The 20,395-nt window shown below is 37.9% G+C and overlaps 5 protein-coding genes across 7 annotated transcripts in view; 3 read left to right on the forward strand and 2 right to left on the reverse strand.

Annotated features, from left to right (window-relative positions):
• The window catches only part of kmr (kramer), a 50,731-nt gene extending 39,412 nt beyond the window's left edge, over nucleotides 1-11,319 (reverse strand). The window contains exon 1 of the mRNA XM_068296046.1: nucleotides 10,425-11,319. The gene's annotated coding sequence lies outside the window, so the exon portion shown is untranslated. The remainder of the gene's footprint in view (nucleotides 1-10,424) is intronic.
• On the forward strand, nucleotides 7,936-8,767 carry Ubc87F (Ubiquitin conjugating enzyme 87F). The gene has a single exon (XM_068297246.1). It carries the CDS (start codon nucleotides 8,173-8,175, stop codon nucleotides 8,674-8,676), a length of 504 nt encoding a protein of 167 aa, XP_068153347.1. The 5' UTR covers nucleotides 7,936-8,172; the 3' UTR covers nucleotides 8,677-8,767.
• Nucleotides 11,320-14,174: 2,855 nt separating the features above from the next.
• On the forward strand, nucleotides 14,175-15,049 carry primo-2. The gene is made up of 3 exons (XM_068296652.1): nucleotides 14,175-14,407; nucleotides 14,491-14,846; nucleotides 14,901-15,049. The coding sequence occupies exons 1-3, from the start codon at nucleotides 14,365-14,367 to the stop codon at nucleotides 14,997-14,999; spliced, it is 498 nt and encodes a 165-aa protein (XP_068152753.1). The 5' UTR covers nucleotides 14,175-14,364; the 3' UTR covers nucleotides 15,000-15,049.
• A 95-nt stretch (nucleotides 15,050-15,144) lies between these two features.
• On the forward strand, nucleotides 15,145-19,164 carry LOC137582199 (low molecular weight phosphotyrosine protein phosphatase 1). Of its 3 annotated transcripts, XM_068296654.1 has the most exons (7): nucleotides 15,145-15,270; nucleotides 15,333-15,682; nucleotides 15,748-15,830; nucleotides 15,935-15,984; nucleotides 16,042-16,226; nucleotides 16,281-16,454; nucleotides 16,510-16,787. In XM_068296654.1, exons 1-7 carry the CDS (start codon nucleotides 15,240-15,242, stop codon nucleotides 16,606-16,608), a joined length of 972 nt encoding a protein of 323 aa, XP_068152755.1. In that variant the 5' UTR covers nucleotides 15,145-15,239; the 3' UTR covers nucleotides 16,609-16,787. The 3 variants fall into 3 exon arrangements, with proteins under 3 accessions (XP_068152755.1, XP_068152756.1, XP_068152757.1); XM_068296656.1 differs by lacking the exons at nucleotides 15,145-15,270; nucleotides 15,333-15,682 and having other exon boundaries at nucleotides 15,816-15,830; nucleotides 15,895-15,984; XM_068296655.1 differs by lacking the exons at nucleotides 15,935-15,984; nucleotides 16,042-16,226; nucleotides 16,281-16,454; nucleotides 16,510-16,787 and adding an exon at nucleotides 19,122-19,164.
• Adgf-C (Adenosine deaminase-related growth factor C) lies at nucleotides 16,743-18,945 on the reverse strand. Its single transcript, XM_068296653.1, has 6 exons — nucleotides 18,558-18,945; nucleotides 17,995-18,492; nucleotides 17,758-17,927; nucleotides 17,508-17,689; nucleotides 17,298-17,434; nucleotides 16,743-17,241 (listed from the first exon to the last, which is right to left on the reverse strand). Exons 1-6 carry the CDS (start codon nucleotides 18,634-18,636, stop codon nucleotides 16,778-16,780), a joined length of 1,530 nt encoding a protein of 509 aa, XP_068152754.1. The 5' UTR covers nucleotides 18,637-18,945; the 3' UTR covers nucleotides 16,743-16,777.
• Nucleotides 19,165-20,395: the final 1,231 nt, after the last annotated feature.

A 20,395-nucleotide genomic window follows, 5' to 3' on the forward strand; every position in this document is an offset into this window, starting at 1 on the left:
GAGCGACCAGACCAGAGAACAATGCAGGCTAAAGCCTCTAGGGGCACGGGTTTGCAACTGGGATCGCGGGGCTATTGCCGATGCCAACGTCGACGCCGACGCCTCCGGCTGGTGACGCTTAGTTGCATTCAACACGAGAATCCACAGAGGCAACAGCAGCAACAGCAACACGCTTGGCCAACGCTGCGTGATGAAGTGGCCATGTATGGATGTCGTATCTTTCCCTTCAGTTCGGCTCTGTTCTGTTCTGCCTGCTTGTTTGTTGCATATAAATTGCATTTACAGCATATACATATAAAATTGGCACATTTTACTCTCTTTTCAACAAGTTCAGACAAGCGAAATGGAACGCACAGCTGAGCCTAGGGCAATAACAAGACAAGTATTGTTCTATAGCAGCAGCAGCAACAGCAATTACTGGGGAGGGGAACATCAGTAGGAGCAACAGGAAATGCAGGTTAAATTGATAAGTATCTTATGGATACTCTGCATGCTTAAAGTCTAATGTATATAGAATGTATTTAGCATGTGGAATGTCTTGATTTAAAGAATCCTAGAATCTATAAGAGTGACAGTATTCTGATTTACTTAAAAAAGTGGGCCCCCCTTTTAATTCACAGAACTTTACCATAATTAGTAGGTACTTAAAGTCGTTGAATTGGAACTGAATTTGTACATGAAAATTCACTTAAGTGTATAGTTTCTGCCCTGAGGTCTAAATTGGGTATACCACTTATCTAGAATTGCGGTGTCCATAAAAAAAGAGGTTAATAAAAAGACTAATGAATTACAGATAGCATCAACCGCAACTTCTAACTACACTGCATTGTCATCCAACTAGAGAAAACACAATTAATTTTTTTGAGGAGCCCACATTTCTCTCTGGAGTTCATGTACACCTGTCGAGCGAAGCTTATCCCGCATCTACATCTCAATTGGAAATGTCATAATATATGTAGGTACATTGAGACAGACTGAGAGACTTGAAAATGTTTAGCCAAGACAGTGGTCAGAGTGGTTAGTGGAGGGCCCTTTAAGGCCTAGAGACATTGATGTCTTGAGTGCTGTGTATCTCTGTGTTAATTTCCGCTCAACTGTTAGTTTTATGACTTCTTCAGAGACATTCCCACACGGCGGCGAGCCTAAGGTGAGGCCCCGCAACTATGCTGCGTCACATGAAAAATACAATAAAAATAAAAGAAAAAATGCCCCGAAACGAAAGCTGTGGGTCAGTTTTGAATAATTTATAGCACAAGCACTGTTGAATGTTTGTTGTTGAATGAATGAATAGATGATTGTTTTGAGCATTTCCATGTCCACTTTGTTGTGACTCTCTGGTGGAAAAATGCTAATTTGAAGGCAACTGCTGAAAACGAAACTGAGACAAACCAAGCCAACGAGCAAACGAGCGTCCATTATCAAAAGAAAGCTAATGAACCTGGCCAAGCCCAGTTGGTTAGCTGGCCAGGTGCCTTTAGTCAGGTCAGTGGGTGAAATTTGAGTAGAGAAGCGGAGAGGTAGAGAAGAGAAAGAACCAAATGTATTCCTCGAGACAATGTCAAGGGTTCAACTCTTAATTGTTAACAAGTGAAGCGGCTCCCTTCGCTGTCATGCTCGACTGACTGACTATTTGAGCGAAAGGAAAGCAAAGGCTATGGCAGAGATGGCAGACACAAACAACAAATGCAAATTGTGTGAATAAAAGTCAACATTTGTGGCCAACGCCTTGGCACGCAAGCAAGCAAAATCTTTGGCCCTTCCGTGAATAGTTTATACAGGGGCGGATTTGATTTTTGTATGGAAATCATAATGAGAATGTGGCCACTCCGAGGCTGCCTCATGATGTAGCACTAGAGACTAGTCAATCATATGTGATTATATATAGATCTCCGTACGATTGAAAGCCCTCGCCTTGAAATACGCTCTTGGTTTTGTTGTCTTTATGAATTCATTTCTTAAATCCAAATGCTGAGGCGCTATCACGTAGTCTTTTGCTGAGATGAGGCTAACCAAATTAGCATAGCTTTTGCTTTTCTTTTCATCAAACCTAAAAACGGGGAACTGTGCTAATGTTACGATGAAATGGGCTTCCTGTTAACTCTGAGATTTACTTTTGCCCACATACTACTCCAGTTCATTAACTTTGCCAACAATGTGAAGACAGAAGTGAATTTCACTTTTTTTTTCCTACTTCGCGCACAATTTAAAGTTCAACGAGCTTATGTATCTCTTTTCCTGCGTCCCCATGCATATTGGATGCATTATACCAAGAAACCAGTTGAATAATAACCAAGTGAGCCAAGTTATTGCTCTCCCATCTCACTCTCTCTGTCTCTCTATGCCTCCTCCCCCTGTCTTCTTGAATTTTAGGGGGCAATATTGCAAATTACTGGCACATAACCTCCGGCTTTAAATGGCCATTACCAGCGGGGGGATCTTACAGTAGGGAGAAGAGTGGGCCCTTTTGGGCCAAAAACTTGAACTGCTTGTTGATGGAATTTAATTAAAAAACGAAAAAAAATTTATATACTTTCACTGCCAACCATCAGCTAGTTATAAATTTATGCCAGTTTGTAGTTAACAATTATGAGAGATTTGATAATTCAATAACAAAATATGGCAAAAATACTGACACTGACAGTTTTGCAATTATGTTGAAACTGAGGAACTGAAAAGCAAACAAATTATGACAGGATGTTGTCGTCATCAGTTTGGTATAGTCATTAAAAAAAAAAAACCAAAACACCAAAAGCAGCAGCTCATTTATTATGTTTTTATAATTATCAAATGAACTTTTGTACGTATGTATATACGAATGCATGTGTATTGCAATATCATCAATAGAGATAATTATCAGAATAATGAAACACAATTTGAAATGAAAATATTTGGCTTATACTTTTCTCTTTGCTTTAAACAAGTCTAACGAACTTTTGACCAACTTAAAAAGAAGTTCCCACAGTAAATTGGCCAACAGCTATTGAAATATTTAGCCCATTTAGGTTTTGAATTTATAAACACAACTTTTGTGATATTCATCAACCAATCAGTTTATCTGAAAGATATAGAAATACCTTTTCTATAGAGCTTAAAGGCAAACAAACTAGATTTCCAATCCGCTACTGTCTATTATATAAGATATATCATGGCTAATAGAAATTTTGTAAAAGCCCATGAAATGCATTTTCCTTCATTTATTATAGTCAAAATCAAAGAACCAAAACACTTTGCATAATCTTAAATTTATGGCCATATAAACAAACTTATATGTGATTTGATCATTAACTTTGAAATAAAATATAAAAAAATGCATAAAAATTTAAGCAATCAAAGAAATCATTTAAAACCCTTCTTTCTTCCTTGTTTCTTTTGTATACGAATGACAATATATTTAATTATACATGTCTAAATTCTATGAGTTTGTTTCAATTGAAATCAAATTCAACTATACATAACAACTATTTTGTGTATTAGAAAATGTATTTCCTATTTGACTCACCATAACAAACAAAACAAAAGCCCCGCCACGTAATTAAACCTAAACACCGTGCTATTATCGCCTCTCTCTCTCTTTCTGCTCACCCCCACCACAATAAGTCACACAAAAAATGTATAAAAAAAACATAGGTATATATACCATACAATAATAAAAAATATATAGAAAAACAAAAACCATATAACCTGAGGTTGAAAACACAACAAAAACAACAACATAAAAAGCTGAAACGCTTTTCGCAAGAAAACGTGCTGTCATTAAATTTAATAAGCACTTTTTTAGGCCAAGCTTGGATTTTTCAAGCAGAGGGAAAAAAAATTTAAAAAAAAAAAAAATAATAAAATATAATAAAAAGAAATTGTTTAAAATGACGGGCAAGCATTTAAAAGCGAAATGTGCTAGCTAAATATGAAAGAAAAACAAACAAAAAAAGAAAGAAATTATCCGATACAATGAAAAAAAAAATAGAAAAAAAACGAACACAAAAAACTAAACTACAAATAGCTTATGCTACTTTTTTTTAGAATTTTCTTTTGCTTGTCTGCTTTAAAGAAGTAAATGAACTCCAGAAGAACGTTAGCTAACGGCTCATTGGGGCTCATTTGTCCCATGAGGAGAAGAGTTTCAGCTAGCTGGCTTCACGGTAGCTCAGTTTAGGCCATTTCTTTGTCAGTCTTATGAAATATGCGTAACGTTTAACACTTTACAGCCCAAATGGTTGGGGGGGGATAGTGAATAAAGTTGAATTTCGGGGCCAGAGCGTTAAATTGTATACTAAAACTTCCGTTAATGGACCAACAAATTGAGTAATTACGAAACTTTTAAAGGTTTAAGCCACAATAATGGTTTTGGGAGAGTGTGTACATATATTTTGGGGCTGAGAAGGTAAATGCATTTTTGTTTTTATTCAAGCGACCCAGTTGAAAGTTGGCGGAAATGCACTGCCGCTCATTAAGGACCACAGCCCGAGGAGTAGAAAGAGAAGAAAGACAGGATGCAGACAAAAATATCTATACATTTCTATGAAATAAACATAAAGGTAAGCTCTCTTGGTCCTTCGCATACTGACTCAAAAGCATTATGGAAATATAAAATATTTTATATAGTACTTCAACCGGAAAGTGCAGAATTCTATTCCCATTCAGTGCACATGAGCAGCAGCAACTGCATCTGTTCGTTTAACCAACTCCCATCTAGCTTCTCATCTTCAACTACCAACTCCCAACTCTAATTCCACTTGCCAACTCAATTATAAACGCACAAAACACATTAAAACTGCAAGTAAAGTGAGAGTTTTTGTTTTCATTCTTGCAGCTTTTCATTGCTGCCGTTGCCGTTGCTGCTGCTGCTGCTGCAATTTATTTAGTTTTCTTTCCGGCATTGTTCTGCAGCAATTGCAGTTCGCGCGCAAGTGAAAAAAAAACACGCCGTGTGCAGCAATATTTTCCAGCACCCGCTTTTTTCAGCTCTCCCATCTTACATTTCCAGAAGCAATTTAAAAAAAAATATATACATGTTCAGTGGACTGAGCTTGGGTGGGTCCTAAGGTAGGGGCAATGTTGTGGATGGAGGGTAGATGACCACCACATGAGTTAGAGCCTCAATAAAGAAGTCAAATTATGCTGGTCACTCACTTAACTAACTTGTATTTATTAACTTTTCACTAGACAGAGAATGTTACACTTAACAAAGAGTTTATACTACTTTAAAGCTTTTGAAAGTAGATAGATAGATTTAGTAGATATTAGAATATCGATTCGATTTATTGGGAGAAATAATAAGAATTTTCTATATTATAAGTTTTATTTTAATATATTTGACCGTAATCAAAAACCTCAAATGTTAGCCCAACAAGAATTGAAATTTGTTTCAATAGAAAACTGATATGATGACCAGTTTACTTGGTGAAAAGAATCTCTTTAATCAATCTAATATTAATTTCTCACAGTGTAGGCAAGCTGTGTGAAGTGAGATTGCGACTGAATCGTTTTATTTCATTTTCCTATATTACTTAAAGTCATTTATTTAGCATTTTGTATAATTTGTTGAAATTTCTTTTGCCATTATGTAAGTGGAGAGCGAGCAAGTAAGAGAAGGCAGAACGAAAGGCACACATAGCACATGCAGTCAGTCCATTTGCTTGGGCTACCTGCTAGCAGGCATAATCAATTTGGTTCCAGGAAATTATCTACAGCTAAAAAAACTAACCGCACACCCATTCTGACTTCGGCGAGGAGAAGAAGGGAAGAGCAATTTCCAATTGATCGTTGCCGTCAGCTGGTTGCTTGATGAGCAATCAATTTGTGGCATGACTCCAAGAAATGCAGCAGCAGCACCTGCTCACGTTCAACATTGCACGAGATCCCAAAGTCTGAGTCAAGAGTGTGGGCTAGTGACCGTTAAAAACAAAAAAGTTTGCGTGATGCCGGAAGTTAAATTGTCGCACGACACGCCCACAGAAATAAAAATGAAACAAGCCACCGAAAAATGTTACCCTAGCAACCCCCGCATCTAAACATGACTGACTCCCCCTCGCCTTAATACAATCACCATGCAACATGACAACGTGTTGTTGGAGTAAGTGTGTTTGTGTGTGTGGGCGCATTAATGAAAATTTCCCAAACACATTATATGAAAATCAATTTAACAAAACGAATGTTAATGAAATGCCACCCGTGTCAATGCCATTTTTATCAATACGTTCAAAGTGCGACGACATTTTCATTTCTCTCTCTTTCCCTGTCTCTCTGTAGTAAATGGAAATTTGAGTTTTTCTTTTAGAGTGTGCCGTGTGGCGGCACGTGTGGATCGTTTTCAGAGATCTCAGATCTAGTTGCCAGTCTGTTTGCCTGCCTCACTGCCTGCCTCCCTGCACACGACATGTGGCACTTAAATGGGCACCAGCAACAACAGCAACTACAACAACAACAACTTTAGCAGCTGTCAGTCTTATGTTGTTACCAAACATGTTTCTCTTTTTGCCTGTAGATTCATTCTCTAACTGATAATTTGAGCAAATTTTAAATCCAACTGCGTTCTCGAGAGACATGTGTTTATTCGTTTTTGTGTACATATTTCCTTCTTTTTTTTGTGAGTGTGTTTCTTTTTCTTTTTGCAAGGAGCAGTATGCAAAAATATACATACATATGTATGTATGTACATGCAATTGGAATTTGTGAAAAGCATTGCATGGCACAAAAAACTTGAAAAACCGGCAGAGCCAAATGGCAAACAACAATATTTTCCATAACCCAACTGGCCAAAAAGACATTAGCAATTCACACATTTGCGGCAACATAATTTCAGTTAGCGATAGTCAGAGATATGCCGTTTTGCAGAGAGAATTTCAAAATGCCAGCAAAAGCAACAGCAAGTTGCTCTAGCAGCAAAAGTTGGAGGAGAAGGAGAGGATGGAGGGGCTACTGATAGAATTGAGTCTATGCATATGTATGCAAGCACATGTCGTGGTTGAAGTTGCAGTCATGGCCATCAAGAGAGATACATACATATGTACGTATGTGTTAGCCAACAGTCGCAGCAACAACAACAACAACAACTATGCTCAATTACGAAAGTCCAAAAGGCAAACACCAAATCCAACAGCAACATTCATAATTTACTATGCACCCATGGGAGGCAAAATCCATGTAATAGCCATGTATAAAGAAAAAATACATACATACATATATAGAGCCAAAGGCAATGTGCCAAAGTGACTGTAATGGAGCGAAAGTCCTTTCACAAAAATCGAAGAAAAAATGAAACATTTCGTTCCCTTTTGAGCAAATCCATTTGTTAATTAAATGGGAATTGTGTGGCGAATGTCTTAAGTTTATGGCCAAATTTTCAACACTTTAATTAATGGAATAGACTAACAATAAGAAGTAACACAATTTTTAGGTAAAAGAAGGTCTTAAGTTTCTGCATTCTCCATCTTAACTGGCTCTATCCCATAATCATTAGTCAACATTTTAGAGAAGTAATCTATCTTTAAGCTTTTTTAATAAATTGAAACTAAAAAAAATGTTTAAATTTAAGTAAATCTAGACGTTAAATTAGGTGATTTAGGTAAACTAAGGAGAAAATAACAATATGTTTAAATAGTTTAAGAAAATTTCTTTAAATATTTCAATAAATTTTCTTACTTGCAAGCGTTTTTGAATTTGCTTGATGAATAAAGAAATGAATAAAGAATTCAAGGTTAATATTTATTTCTTTCAAGGCTTCTTTTGACTTACAGTGATCTTAAATAAAACCGAATACCTTTATTTAGTCTTTAACAACTTAAATCAAATGCCTAAGACGAACTGAAGTAACTTTTACGCCAAGAAAATCTTTTGAAAACTCTGTTTTCCTTTAGAACAACTTAAATAAAATCATAAAATTTGAAAAACTTTGTCACCTACTTAAATATTGAACTAAATGTCCCTTTGTTTTCTAGTCAGACACAGCTGTCGTAGCCTCAACTGTCGTTAGACGCATAATATTCAGCGTAGTGTAACAACGACAGAAATCGAGTAAGAAAATAAAATATTTTGGAAATACATTCACAAATCAAAACACCAACTAAAAAAAACAACAGCACTAGAAATTTTCTAGAACAAAATTTCAGTAGACGTAAGCGCATTATCCTCCCCCCCTCCCAGTTTAAACATCTTTATAGGTAGTGAAACGATATGTCTGAGATGCAATCATCCCTGCTCCTTAGACGCCAATTGACTGAGCTCCAACGGAATCCTGTTGAGGGTTTCTCTGCTGGTCTGGTCAGCGATGTGGATATATTTAAATGGGAAGTGGTTATAATTGGACCTCCTGATACATTGTACGAGGGCGGTTGCTTCAAGGCGCACTTAACATTTCCCAAGGAATATCCATTGCGTCCTCCACGTATGAAATTCATAACGGAAATCTGGCATCCAAATATTGATAAATCGGGCGATGTCTGCATATCGATACTGCACGAACCTGGCGATGATAAATGGGGCTACGAGAAGGCCGAAGAGAGATGGTTACCAGTTCACACGGTCGAGACAATATTGCTATCGGTCATATCGATGCTAACCGATCCCAATGATGAGTCAGCTGCCAATGTGGACGCTGCCAAAGAATGGCGGGAGGATTACAAGGAATTCAAGCGCAAGGTGACCCGTTGTGTGCGTCGCAGTCAGGAGGAGGTCTAGTCACACAAAAAACGGAATACCATCTCTCACTCTCACTGACGACATGCAAATTTCAACAATAAATTTATCGACCATTTAACCCAAAAGAAAAGTTTCTAAAGTTTTCATGCACTCAAAGTAGATGAAGAATCAACTGCTAATTAGCTCCGACCAATTAAGAAAGTATATAAATCTTCAGTCAGCATCACACTTTCTGATTAGCCGAGAAATTTCTTTGTGCTTGCGCCAATTCTAATGCGAACTGACTGAGAGAGGGCAGGGGGTGTTTTTCCGCATCTGTCAACTTTAATTAGACTTAATCACACGCAACATTTTGAGGCCCCTTTTCTTTGCTAATTTTTTTTTTCTGCTGTTTTGTTTTTATTTCTTGGTCCCAGGCTGGTCTTGGTCTGGGTCAATCTTTAAGCCAGTGTGCTTAATAGGCTTAGAAGCTCTTTTTCAGCCAGCTGCACACACTGACACAGTTATGGCCACAATGTAGAGCGAAGACCACGACGACGACGACGATGACGACTAAGTAATACCAACATTTTCGATTGGCTGTAGCTTTGGCTACATTTTATGGTCTTCACATGTTGCCTGTTGGCTAGTAGTATGTGGCGTATTGTGTGACAACACAAACTCTGGCCAACGACTCGCAAAATGAATTTGCCTTCGAGCATTTTTGTGGTTTTGGCTAAAGTTGCCTTTTGTTGGATTTGCAACAAGTTTTTGCATTTGCCCCTAAAGGGGTGATATACCCCGATTGAAATATTTCGTAAGTAATTGCAATTAACATTTTTCAGGTAGAACTGAATTAATATTTAACGTTTTTTTTGGTGTGCCCCAAATGCTCCAACTATGATTCAGCAAAGCACAAAGGAAATGAGCACAAATCGACTGGCAATTTTCAAAAACTAGGTAAATAAGGCCATGCACCTTCTCTGACGGCCGGTTATGGCCACTATGAAAATCAGTCAGCAAAAAAAAAAACTAAATAAAAATAGTAAAAAACGAAAACGAAAAGAAAGAAACATGAACAGAGTAAGAAAAAAAAAAGAGAAAAAGCAAGCTTGAAAGATTTCATCTGAAGACGCAACTTCTGAAAAGATCTTGAGGTTGAAGATTCTTCAGCGCAGCAGAAAAGAAGAAAAAAAAAACTCACTCAGCCAGTAGAAATTGAATTGATGTTGATGTTGTTGGCCTGGGACAGAGATAGACGGGCGGACAAAAGGTAAAAACCGGCTCTGTGGCCACAGCCTGGGCTCCAAAACGCAACGCATAAGCGTAAGCCAAGATGAAGTCTCGGGACATAAAAACTGGCGACTTGAAATGGTTATGGAGACGGGGGAAATGGAGCTGGGGTTGGGTCTGACGATCGTGCCAGGCCACAGTGGACGAGGCATTTATAAATAGCTTTCGATATATACATAGTGTGTGTGTGTGTGTGTGTCAGTGAAATCTTCCAGCAGCAGCTAATGGGGGGAAAAACCTAGCTAGAGAGAGAGAGAGAGAGGGAGAGAGTAGATAAAACCGATTATGCCCTCTTTTTCTATCTATAGACTATCTATTCCTAGATCGAGGGTCAATCCAAACAGGTAGCAAGTGGCAACAAGGCAGGTCAGCTTCATTAGTTTCGAGGGTCATAGGGTCGAGGGTGGAAAAAACGCAGCTGAACAAGTGGCTACATGCATACACGCATGTGTGCCTATGTGTGCGTGTCCGTATTTTTCCTGGGAAACAAAAGGTGAACCAAGTTTTTGACTTACCTAGGAATGAGAATCGTTGGTTAAACAAAACACAAAAATCCAATAGTCTCGTATCTGACACTCTCTCCGTCTTTGGCTCTTAATGTGTGTGTGTGTGTGTGAGTTCGGTGCGTCGCCGCATACGTGTTAAGTAAATTCCAATATGTGTATGTTTTGCCTTGTATCTTACAGATACATTGGCTGGGCTCAGAGATACTGGTTTTGATTTCGTAAAGTTGCTGTAACCAGCAAACGAACCACTCGGTCGAAGAACAACAACTGGATGATGGATAGATAGGTGAAGGATGTGTGGGGGGCGGGGGGTGACGCTGAATGCTGGTGGAGGCGAAGGTGGACACAAACAAAAATCGAGAGAAACCACCACTACAGCTTGGTCGTTGCTCCTGCTGACTGATGTTGTTGTTGTAGATGATGATGAGTAATCCAGTTAAAATTTTGTTGGCACTCGCGATGCTGTTTTTTTTTTTTTGGATTTCTAACACTTTTCACTAGAAAGAATCTGCGACTCTTCTTCTTTCCTGTTTTTTTTTTTTCTTGATTGTTTAACAACTTTTACACGCTTTAATGATTTTGTTAACGCATGGGCATAATAACAAAAAATACAACAAAAAATTTTAAAATACCTAAAAACTACCTGACGCACAGCGCGCCATAAAAAAAAACTGAAAAGGCAAATAACACACAAACACACAGACACGAAATAAAACACTGAGCTAAAGCGATTCTTGTTGTTTGTTAATATTGTTGTTGTTGTTGCTGTTATTTGTTGGTGGTGTATATTTTAAATGCCGCGCGCTGCGTTTACTTTCCGATTTCTATACACTTTAGCTCTCTCTCACTCGCTCGCTAACTCTTGTCTCTTACTCAGTACACACACAACACACGTCCAGCCGCGATGCCGTCTCAAAGTAAACTAAAACCAACTAAATTGAAAACAAGTTTTTATACCCTAGCAAAATGTGCATGAAATTTAAGACATTTCCGACTATATACGCTGTATATACAGTATGAAGAGTTAAGATCGGTTTAGCCTTATACAAATGTCAGTGTTTTTTTGTACATTTTAAGGACCTTTTTATAAATGAGTCGCTAAGAGTTGCATCTTTTTATTGCTGCACTTTTTTCTATATGTATTAAAAAATCTTAACTCCTGTAAAGATCATAAAACTTTATAAATGGTTCTCATTGTAGAGATGATAAACTTTATTGTCTTTTCTAACTATTATAAATTTGTTAAACTCTTTTTAAAACTTGTCCACAATTGTTTAAATATAGCATATAGTTTTAAACAAAAATAACTATAAAGAACTGTAAGGCATCCATAAATCAAGTCGTTTTTGAAAATTTTCAAATACTGTTTAGTGTAAATAAAGCATTTTTAAGGGTATACAAACTTCTCGTTTGCTTTTTCTTCTAGACTTCTGTTTCTGTTAACCAAGATGAGACTGGTAACTAACAGAATTCAAGTTGCAGCAGTCAAGCAACATTTTAAATCGAAATGCATGCACACCCACACACACACACACACACTCACTCACATTGCAATCTGTTAACTTGGCAACATTTTTGTTGTCAGCATGTTGCTGACAGTAATCGGGTATGTTGCTAATGTTTGTTGTTGCCGGCTTTTTAGCTATGCTATGCCGGCTGCTAACAGTCGTCACTGCTCTTCTTCTTGTTGTTTTGTTGTTGGACGATAGACACCCCCGCAGACACACCCTCTACCCAATTGTAGGGTAGTTGCTTGTCATATACCCTTGTGTCCTGAATAGCTGTGGGGTTGCTTGGTTTTGTTTTTGAACTTTGAATATAATTTATCGGTTAAATTAGATTGCCAATTAAGCTTTGATAAAAAATATTTATAGATCGATCTGTTTCTTGAATTGTTCTACTGATAAAGTCCTTCCTGTATTTTTGTATTTGTTTAACTAAGAGTCATGCAATGGTCGACTTCTATTTGATTATTTGCAAACTTGTTACCGAGCGTCCGTTTTGTATTTACATTCAAGTAGTAGAATACAATGAATGCGCTTATTTGTCTGACCCAACCCGGTTAGATTTGGTTGAGATGGTTGAAGGGACGAACTAGTCTAAGTGGTAGGAGGATGTGACGCCCGCTTGGCGCTAAATATTTGATGTAGCTGCATGGCAGAGATAATAGACAGTTGGAGATAGAACTCAGACAGATACATAGACAACCTGTCTGCTGGTTTTACTATTGAAATATCCCTGCTTTGTACGCTTTTCATTTGGAAAATGGAAAATCTTGTAACTGCTGCTGCTGCTCATCTTATTTTTGTTAAACAATATTTGCTTAGAGTACGTATGTATGTATATCTTTGTTGTTATCAGGCTCAACTCATTTGCACTTGAAAAACATTGCCCTGGGCTGAGGTAACCTGAAGTAAATAGACATTCATAAACATTCATCTTGGTATCTATTTACACTGACCTTAACGTAAATAATACTTCTCGTTGACGACGATGATGATGATTCTACAGCTGCCATTGGCGGTCGTTTGTCTTATCTTAGTCGACGACAAAAGGATGGCCACAAATGATGAGTACAAACACCTAAATACATAGGTATATACATCTCCAACTACATCCTTACTCTCTGATCCTAGTCACATATGCAAGAGTTGTCGGACCGTTGTTGTTTTGCAGTGCACATGTCTTTGCATTTCCATTTCCATTTGCATTTTCAACAATTGTCAATTGTTGAGGGACGACAACAGTCAACGACGTCGACGACGACGACGACGCACTGCAGCAACATGCAAATTTGCATATGCAAGAGAGTGTGATGAGAGTACGTAACATTACATTTGTCTGCACTACCAACAAGCTCACTTTGATGCATATCAAAGCCGCCCCCTCAAAAAGCCCAACAACAAGAGCTACATACAAAAAGTTGGCAAAGTTTATATCTCAAAAGATAGACATACATTAATGTATGTATATTCGTCTGGCTTTTGTTTTCCTTGATGTTTTTATAAAATTTGCATAGAGTTTTCCGTTTCTACAACTAATATGTATGTATATAGATAAAACTATATAGTGTGTGGCACAGTCTGGTCAGATAACTTTAATGTCCAACGACAGCCCCGACCGATGAAAAGCCATTAAAAATTTGAAAACCCAGCCAGTCTTTGTAGGTTATTGTCTGTCTTTACAGCTGCACCTGTTCTGCACAGCACCGGAAGCAATTCCAACCCCTTCCCATCCCACCCACAAAAGACTCTCCGCTTGCATATTCATGGGCAAACCTGGGCTGCTCATCACCTTAAGGTTGAACAAGTTCCCAGAGTGCAATAGCCATGGACATGAACTTTAATAAAAATGTTAATAGTTTAAGTTATTTTAAGGACTAGTTTCGGGGTTCTCTTTTTGTTTTGTGGGAAGTCTAAACAGGATATAGAGCAACCGGAAATGACGAAAGTGACATGCAAGATAGGCAAGATAGGGGCTGTTAAGGTATACTCGTTTTGGTTGTTTACATTATTTCTAATTTGGGTGTTAAATGGAGCTCTTGAGATTGTTTTGTTGACTTTTTTGTTAGCATTGAAGTAAAAAAGTTAATTGAAATAGAATGAATCGAATGATCATCCGCTTTTAAACGAAGCCCATTCTTATAGACGGTAACTAATGCAAGGACTATAAATATGATCCAATTTACCTTTATTTAAACCAATTACTCCATAGTTTAGTAAAACGACAACAAGACGAAGTCTAGGAGTAAATATGAAACTTTGAGCATTCGTTTCGATTATTGTCAAGTAATTCTAGAGCAAACACATTATTATAGAGAAATGTTATAGAGAATCATGTACTAAGTAAATTTAAGCGTTTTCATCAACACACTTACCCAAATTATATTCGCGAATCAGACGACACTGTACCAAGGACAAAGGGTTTTTATTTCCGGTAAAGAAAAACAATGCGAGGCAGATCTCAAAAACGTCTGCTAATGGTCTGTGTGGGTGCGTATTCATCCCTTTATCTTTTGTCGTTTTTGTAAATAATCCATTATATTTATTAATATGCAAATGCAATCCACACGAAGGCAATTTATGTCGCTCCCCCATGGCGGAGGCAGTTATGCGTGAAGTCATTAGCAGGGCGGGTCTGGAAAAGGATTGGCATGTGGATAGCGCCAGCATCGAAAGCTGGCACACCGGCTCTCAGCCAGATTCACGTGTTTTAAATATTTTGGCCAATCACAATATTGACTACAAGAATCACCAAGCCCGCCAACTGACCGAAGATGACTTTGTTAAATTTGATTATATTTTTGGCATGGATCCCAATAATATGGAGTCGCTGAAACGGATGGCGCCGCAATATGCCACAGCCAAGCTGCTACTGTTGGGTGGCTTTGGTTTGCATCCGGACAATCGCACTATTGAAGATCCTTATTATGTAAGTAGAAATCGAGTCAGGTGCAAATCTTAATCACATTTCAAATGACTTTAGGAAATGGGAGAGGCTGCTTTTGAAAAGATTTTTAATCAGTGTAACGTTGCATGTCAATGTTTTCTTAAGCAGGCACGTGCAAATGAAATTATAATGTGATATATGAAAATTACGTATAAATAAATCAGAAGTTAAAAATTTAAATAAAACGTTATTGCGAACTAGTTCAGTTACAGGCCCTCCTTGAGTCAGCTGTTTCTTAACAGTCTGTTAATTTACAGTCTGTACAATGCCGGAGCGAATTGGAAATTGCTCAGCGAATTTCTTGTGTCTGGACGAATTTGCCGTAATAGATGTAAACAAAAAATCACAGTTTTTAAATATTAAAAATTCGAGAAAATGGTTAAGAAAATATTAATGATTTGTTTGGGTAACTATCACACTTAAGCAATTACCAATATACAAGATTGATCCCCTATTATATGCTTGCAGGCAACATTTGCCGGTCTCCCATAGCCGAGGTTGTAATGGTTCAAGCATTGGAGAATGCTAAATTGGACAATGTTGTGGTGGACAGTGCAGCAATTGGCTCCTGGCATGTGGGCAATCGGGCAGATCATCGTGCTCTTAGTACACTGGAGAGTCATGGTCTAAAGAGTACGCACATTGTCAGGCAAATCAAGAAAAATGACTTTGAAGATTTTGATTATATCTTTGGCATGGATGAGGACAACATGAGTGAGCTGCGACGACTGGCACCTAAGAATTCCAAAGCGGAGCTGCTTATGTTGGGTGATTTTGGCTTGGAAAAGAAGAACCGCATTATTGAGGATCCGTACTATGTATGCTAAGAATCTCTAATCAATTTAAACGAAAACAATAACAAATGTCCCTTTTGACCTTGCAGGAACGGGGAGCCGCTGGCTTTGAGACAGCTTATCAGCAGTGCGTGGTGGCATGTGCCGCCTTTGTTAAGGAGCGCCTGCAAAAGTAAGTGACTTGAAAGAAGTGTAAATGTTCATTGTTAATCAATTTAATTGTAAAATAAATGGAGAGTGTTAAAACAGTGAACCGGTTTTTTATATATGAATCAGCAATTTGCGGAACCAACAGTTCACCATGAAGATTCTATTTGTGTGCTTAGGTAATGCAACTAATTTTTGGGTAGATCTTACTCCATTAACTCTAATTATAAACTTAGGCAACACCTGTCGTTCACCCATGGCCGAGTCCGTTATGGAGCAACTGATTCGGAAGCATCAACTTCAAGATTGGCACACAGATAGCGCGGGACTTAGAGATTGGAATGTAGGAAGAGAGCCCCAGGGACGGGCACAACACCTGCTGCAACAGCATGGCTTAAATTCAAGGCATTTGAGTCGTCTGGTAACACACATTAGCCCTTGGTGTGCTTATATAACGAATAACTTATGTATTTAGATCACAAATCAGGATTTTTACGACTTTGACTACATTCTGGGCATGGATAATGAAAACATTAAGGAACTTCAACAAAAGGCACATAGTCTGCAACCTCAGCCGGATTGTAAAATCTTATTACTAGGAAGCTATTTAGGGCGCAAGGAAGATGAAATCATTCCGGATCCATATTTTGTAATTTAATGAATTCAATTTACATGGTTCACTGAGAAAACTTTCTCTTTCGCAGAGTCAAGGAATGGGTGGCTTTCATTCAGCTTATTTGCAGATAAATGAGAGTTGCGAAGCCTTTGTGAAGAAGCACAAAAAGGATAATAATGGATTTTAATACATATTTTCATACGCCCCGTCGGCCGTGAATAGTAGTAACTGTATCCGTTCTTAAGTCATACTTTTGCCAACTGGTCAGCATGGAAATCCATTTAGACACGATTTAGACGATTAAATTACAATTTCGTGCTGAATTTTTTATAATTTAATTATAATAATTATAACGATCAAAAGACATTACCCTGCAGTACTTTATCTATAAATCGTGACCAAGTAATCTCTAAGATCTTAAAGGCACGAAGCCGCTCCTCATCAGTCAGGAAGGAGTAGCGTATCGAGTTCCAGACAAGGCTCTTGAGAACCCGAAGACCAGCATTATTTGGTGCTAGACTCATGATGGCATAGTAAAAATCATAGCTTAAGGCTTTGGCATTCCAAAATCCCGGATCATCGTTACATATCACAATAGGTACATCCAATGCCATATACTGGGCACCAGGATGGTTACGCATATCCCAAACTAAATGGAGAACTTGATTCGATAGTGGATTGAGCTCGACAGCTATGTCTCGCGTCTTGACTGCGTTCATTAGTATGGGATGCTTGGCCAGGGCGAAACCATGTCCTATTCTGGTTGTATTAAGCAATAAAGCGTCCAGTAGATTAACATCCGTTGAGGCACCAAACCAATCTACAAGAAGTGAGGCTCAGGATTAGAAAGCAAACGTAACATGAAGTTAGACTTACTGGTCTCTCCGGCATGCAGAAATAAACGAGCTGTCGATGGCAAATTTCTCAGCGCTGGCAACAAACTATAAAGGGGTTTCCCATTATCCTCCTGGCCAACCAAATCAAAGCCCACCATAAATTGGGGAAAGGTTTCACTGAAGCAAGCAAGAACAAAAAAAACGTTAAAAAAGGGACAGCAAGTTTAGTCCTAGATATTTTTCAACTTACTGCCATTCTCTGAACTCATTTAAACGTTGTTCAACCTGTTGCACATCCTGACCACGATAGACTGCATAGATGAGTTTGATGCCCAAAAAATCGGGATGCAGGCGTACAAATTTCTCATTCAGAGTCTGCAATTCGCGTATTGTGTCAAGTCGGGTGAACGTACGTCCACTCGCATCATAAAGCTGCTAAAAGAAAACGATTTAGTTTGAAGAAAATCGTTTGTAACCCTTCCAATGAATGTCTGACCCACCTCTTTAAGACTTGTGCGGACCTCAGCATACATCACATTGTCGTTATACAGCTCCTCCATCATTTGCCAATGATAGGCACGAAAGGCAGGCAAAAAGCTGATGGCATCACCCAGGGTATCAAACATATCCTGGAATTTACTCCACACTGATGTAATTGTGGGATACTCTACTGCAAAAATAGTTGCAACAGTTCAAATAAACTATTCTTGACGAGATTCCTTTAAGTAAATAATTACATTCTGGCACTGGTGTATATAAATTGAAGAGCCTCTCAAAATTGTGATCATAGACAGCTGGATCTATGGAATTTCGTCGCTCATCAGCTACACGTATATATTGCGACTGGCAGCCATGTTTCTGGGGAGCACGACGAAAGGTCAAAACACTGCGTCCTTTGGATGTGGTGCAGCGCAGCATGCCAGACATATAGGACATCTTTTGCACCACCCACTTGGAGCTGACCGATGCAGTGTTGTGCAAATGCAGGACAGCTCCTTTCGGCATCATCTGCAGGAATCGAAAGACTCCACTGCGATCGATAAGGGGTTTGGCTTTAAAAAAATGCATAGCAGCAGCATTCTGATCGGCATTCCGAAACCCTTGAGCCAATTCACCCAGTTTGTATTGCATAAAGAGATCATCGACTTTGGCCTCTTCACTGTTGAGATATGTATGCCCACCAGTCATTAGTTGCTCCTCGGCAGCCAGAACCGCCTGACGTGCTTGCTCATAGCCTAAGTGAACCAGAATTTATTTCTTATCCCCGGAGCACACAATAATTAAATAGGAGAAAGCTTACTCAGCGTAGTTTCTGGCTGTGCCGTAAGCCGATCGACCAGCAGGAGCACGAGCACAACCACCGCACAGGAAGGCCACATATTGTCTACTAATTGAACGAATTTCTATACTGTCCTTAACAATGATTTATTGTGGCCAAACTAATGAACAAATATTGACAGGTTGACGTTGACTTTGTTTGCCTTCTAAGGGAAGGCTAAAGGGCTAAAGGGTCTTTTTGACTTTCTCACTCTTTTGCCGGACACGCGCCCGTTCGGTTAGACAGCGCGGCTAGAACTGTCGCCCCATGCCGGTTTCGTTTGAAACTTTGCCAAAAAGTAACAACCATAAAATAATAATAATTTTTTGAATATACAATCATTATACAAAGTAGTGTGTATTGGAATTGTAGTTAAATGTTTTCCTCTCCGCAATCAGCAGATCGTTTAAAGAGGGTGCCGAGTCTCCTCCTCCATTAATCTGCAGCCCTTAACGGTTGACAACCTCCCAAACTTATGAAGGGGAAGGGAGTGAGAAATGTTTTGTTCTAATAGTTGGCATTTTTTTGTTTTTGCTTTTCGTTTAGGCAACTGACTGCTGTGCATATTAAGTGATTTGCAAATGACGACGACAACAGCAACAACAACAATGATGACGATGATGATGATGATAATGATCATGATGATAGAGCGCGCGCGCCCACCACTTCCACTGGATGATGATATTCCAAAAATTTTTAAGTATTTTTTGTTGTCTGTTCCATTTTGGCAAATTTTCACTGACGTTTGCGGACGCGCTGGTTGATTTCTAATATCACATGAACGTACGACGACATTGGAATTAAAAGTCAGTAAACCACTGGACGAGAATCTCTATCTATCTATCTATCTATCCATCCATCTAGGTGTGTCATTTACGGTAATTGTAATTGTAATTGTAATTATAGTTGCGACAATTATTTTCCTATTTTGCAAATAAGTGTATAATATGAAGACTCATTCATTTGAAAATTGCCAACGAAATGTAATATTAATTTCCACAATTTATTCTAATCACTTACCATCAAAGTTAACTATGGATAAAATAAGCAATTGTTAAAAGAAGACACTTACCTTTTTTGTGCAAAAGTTCAATGGAAGTTAGTTTTGAAACTGAAGCGTCTCAATTGTTAAATACTAACAAAATGCTTGGTAAATTCCCCCACGTCAATATTTTATTTTAATCTACTTGTTAAATCGCTTAATTATATGCCTAATTAAAAGAAAAACAATATAAACAATGATTCATAAACAAACAAACTACATTCACTTTTATAAGTAAAATAATACAAAACAAAAAACATTATCTTGCATTTCAAAAAATCACAAAGTAAATGTTTAAATCATGTATTTTATTATTATGTTATTTTATGCTTAATGCGAATAATATTTATTTTCAACTTCAACTTTTCTGAACTCAAATTGGTTTCCTAGCAATTTCGGTTGGGCTTAAACTTTCCAACTAAACTTTGTTAACATTGATTTATAAGAAATTTCTTATATCTGATATATAAAATATATATAAAATAATTGTTATTTCTTTACATGTTTAAATTTCTTATATTTATTTTTATAAATAAGACAAGAGAAGAAGTTTCAAAACGTTAGAACCTTATTCTCCAAACGGTAGCCAAAACATCTCAAAACTCAATCCTAGGATTGAAAATACTATATTTAAGTATCCTTTCAAATTTAGAAAACTTATGCCATTCAAACATTTTTATTTTAGTTATAGATGACTTAAAGTGGTTAGGGACAGATTCTGGTTTATAAATGATAAATTGATTGATTTGGTTAATGGTTAGATTGATAAATTAAAACT

Source organism: Drosophila tropicalis, unplaced genomic scaffold (assembly GCF_018151085.1).
Source record: "Drosophila tropicalis isolate 14030-0801.00 unplaced genomic scaffold, ASM1815108v1 contig_859, whole genome shotgun sequence".
Lineage (NCBI taxonomy): Eukaryota > Metazoa > Arthropoda > Insecta > Diptera > Drosophilidae > Drosophila > Drosophila tropicalis.

Coding starts and splice junctions, on each gene's coding strand:
- Ubc87F (XM_068297246.1), top strand. CDS start 8,173: ATGTCTGAGATGCAATCATCCCTGCTCCTTAGACGCCAATTGACTGAG.
- primo-2 (XM_068296652.1), top strand. CDS start 14,365: ATGCGAGGCAGATCTCAAAAACGTCTGCTAATGGTCTGTGTGG. Junction 14,408..14,490: donor TCTGCTAATGGTCTGTGTGG/GTGCGTATTCAT, acceptor ATCCACACGAAG/GCAATTTATGTCGCTCCCCC. Junction 14,847..14,900: donor CTATTGAAGATCCTTATTAT/GTAAGTAGAAAT, acceptor AAATGACTTTAG/GAAATGGGAGAGGCTGCTTT.
- LOC137582199 (XM_068296654.1), top strand. CDS start 15,240: ATGGTTAAGAAAATATTAATGATTTGTTTGG. Junction 15,831..15,934: donor GTTAAGGAGCGCCTGCAAAA/GTAAGTGACTTG, acceptor TATATGAATCAG/CAATTTGCGGAACCAACAGT. Junction 16,455..16,509: donor TCATTCCGGATCCATATTTT/GTAATTTAATGA, acceptor TCTCTTTCGCAG/AGTCAAGGAATGGGTGGCTT.
- Adgf-C (XM_068296653.1), bottom strand. CDS start 18,636: ATGTGGCCTTCCTGTGCGGTGGTTGTGCTCGTGCTCCTGCTGGTCGAT. Junction 18,493..18,557: donor ACAGCCAGAAACTACGCTGA/GTAAGCTTTCTC, acceptor TGGTTCACTTAG/GCTATGAGCAAGCACGTCAG. Junction 17,242..17,297: donor TCTGCATGCCGGAGAGACCA/GTAAGTCTAACT, acceptor CACTTCTTGTAG/ATTGGTTTGGTGCCTCAACG.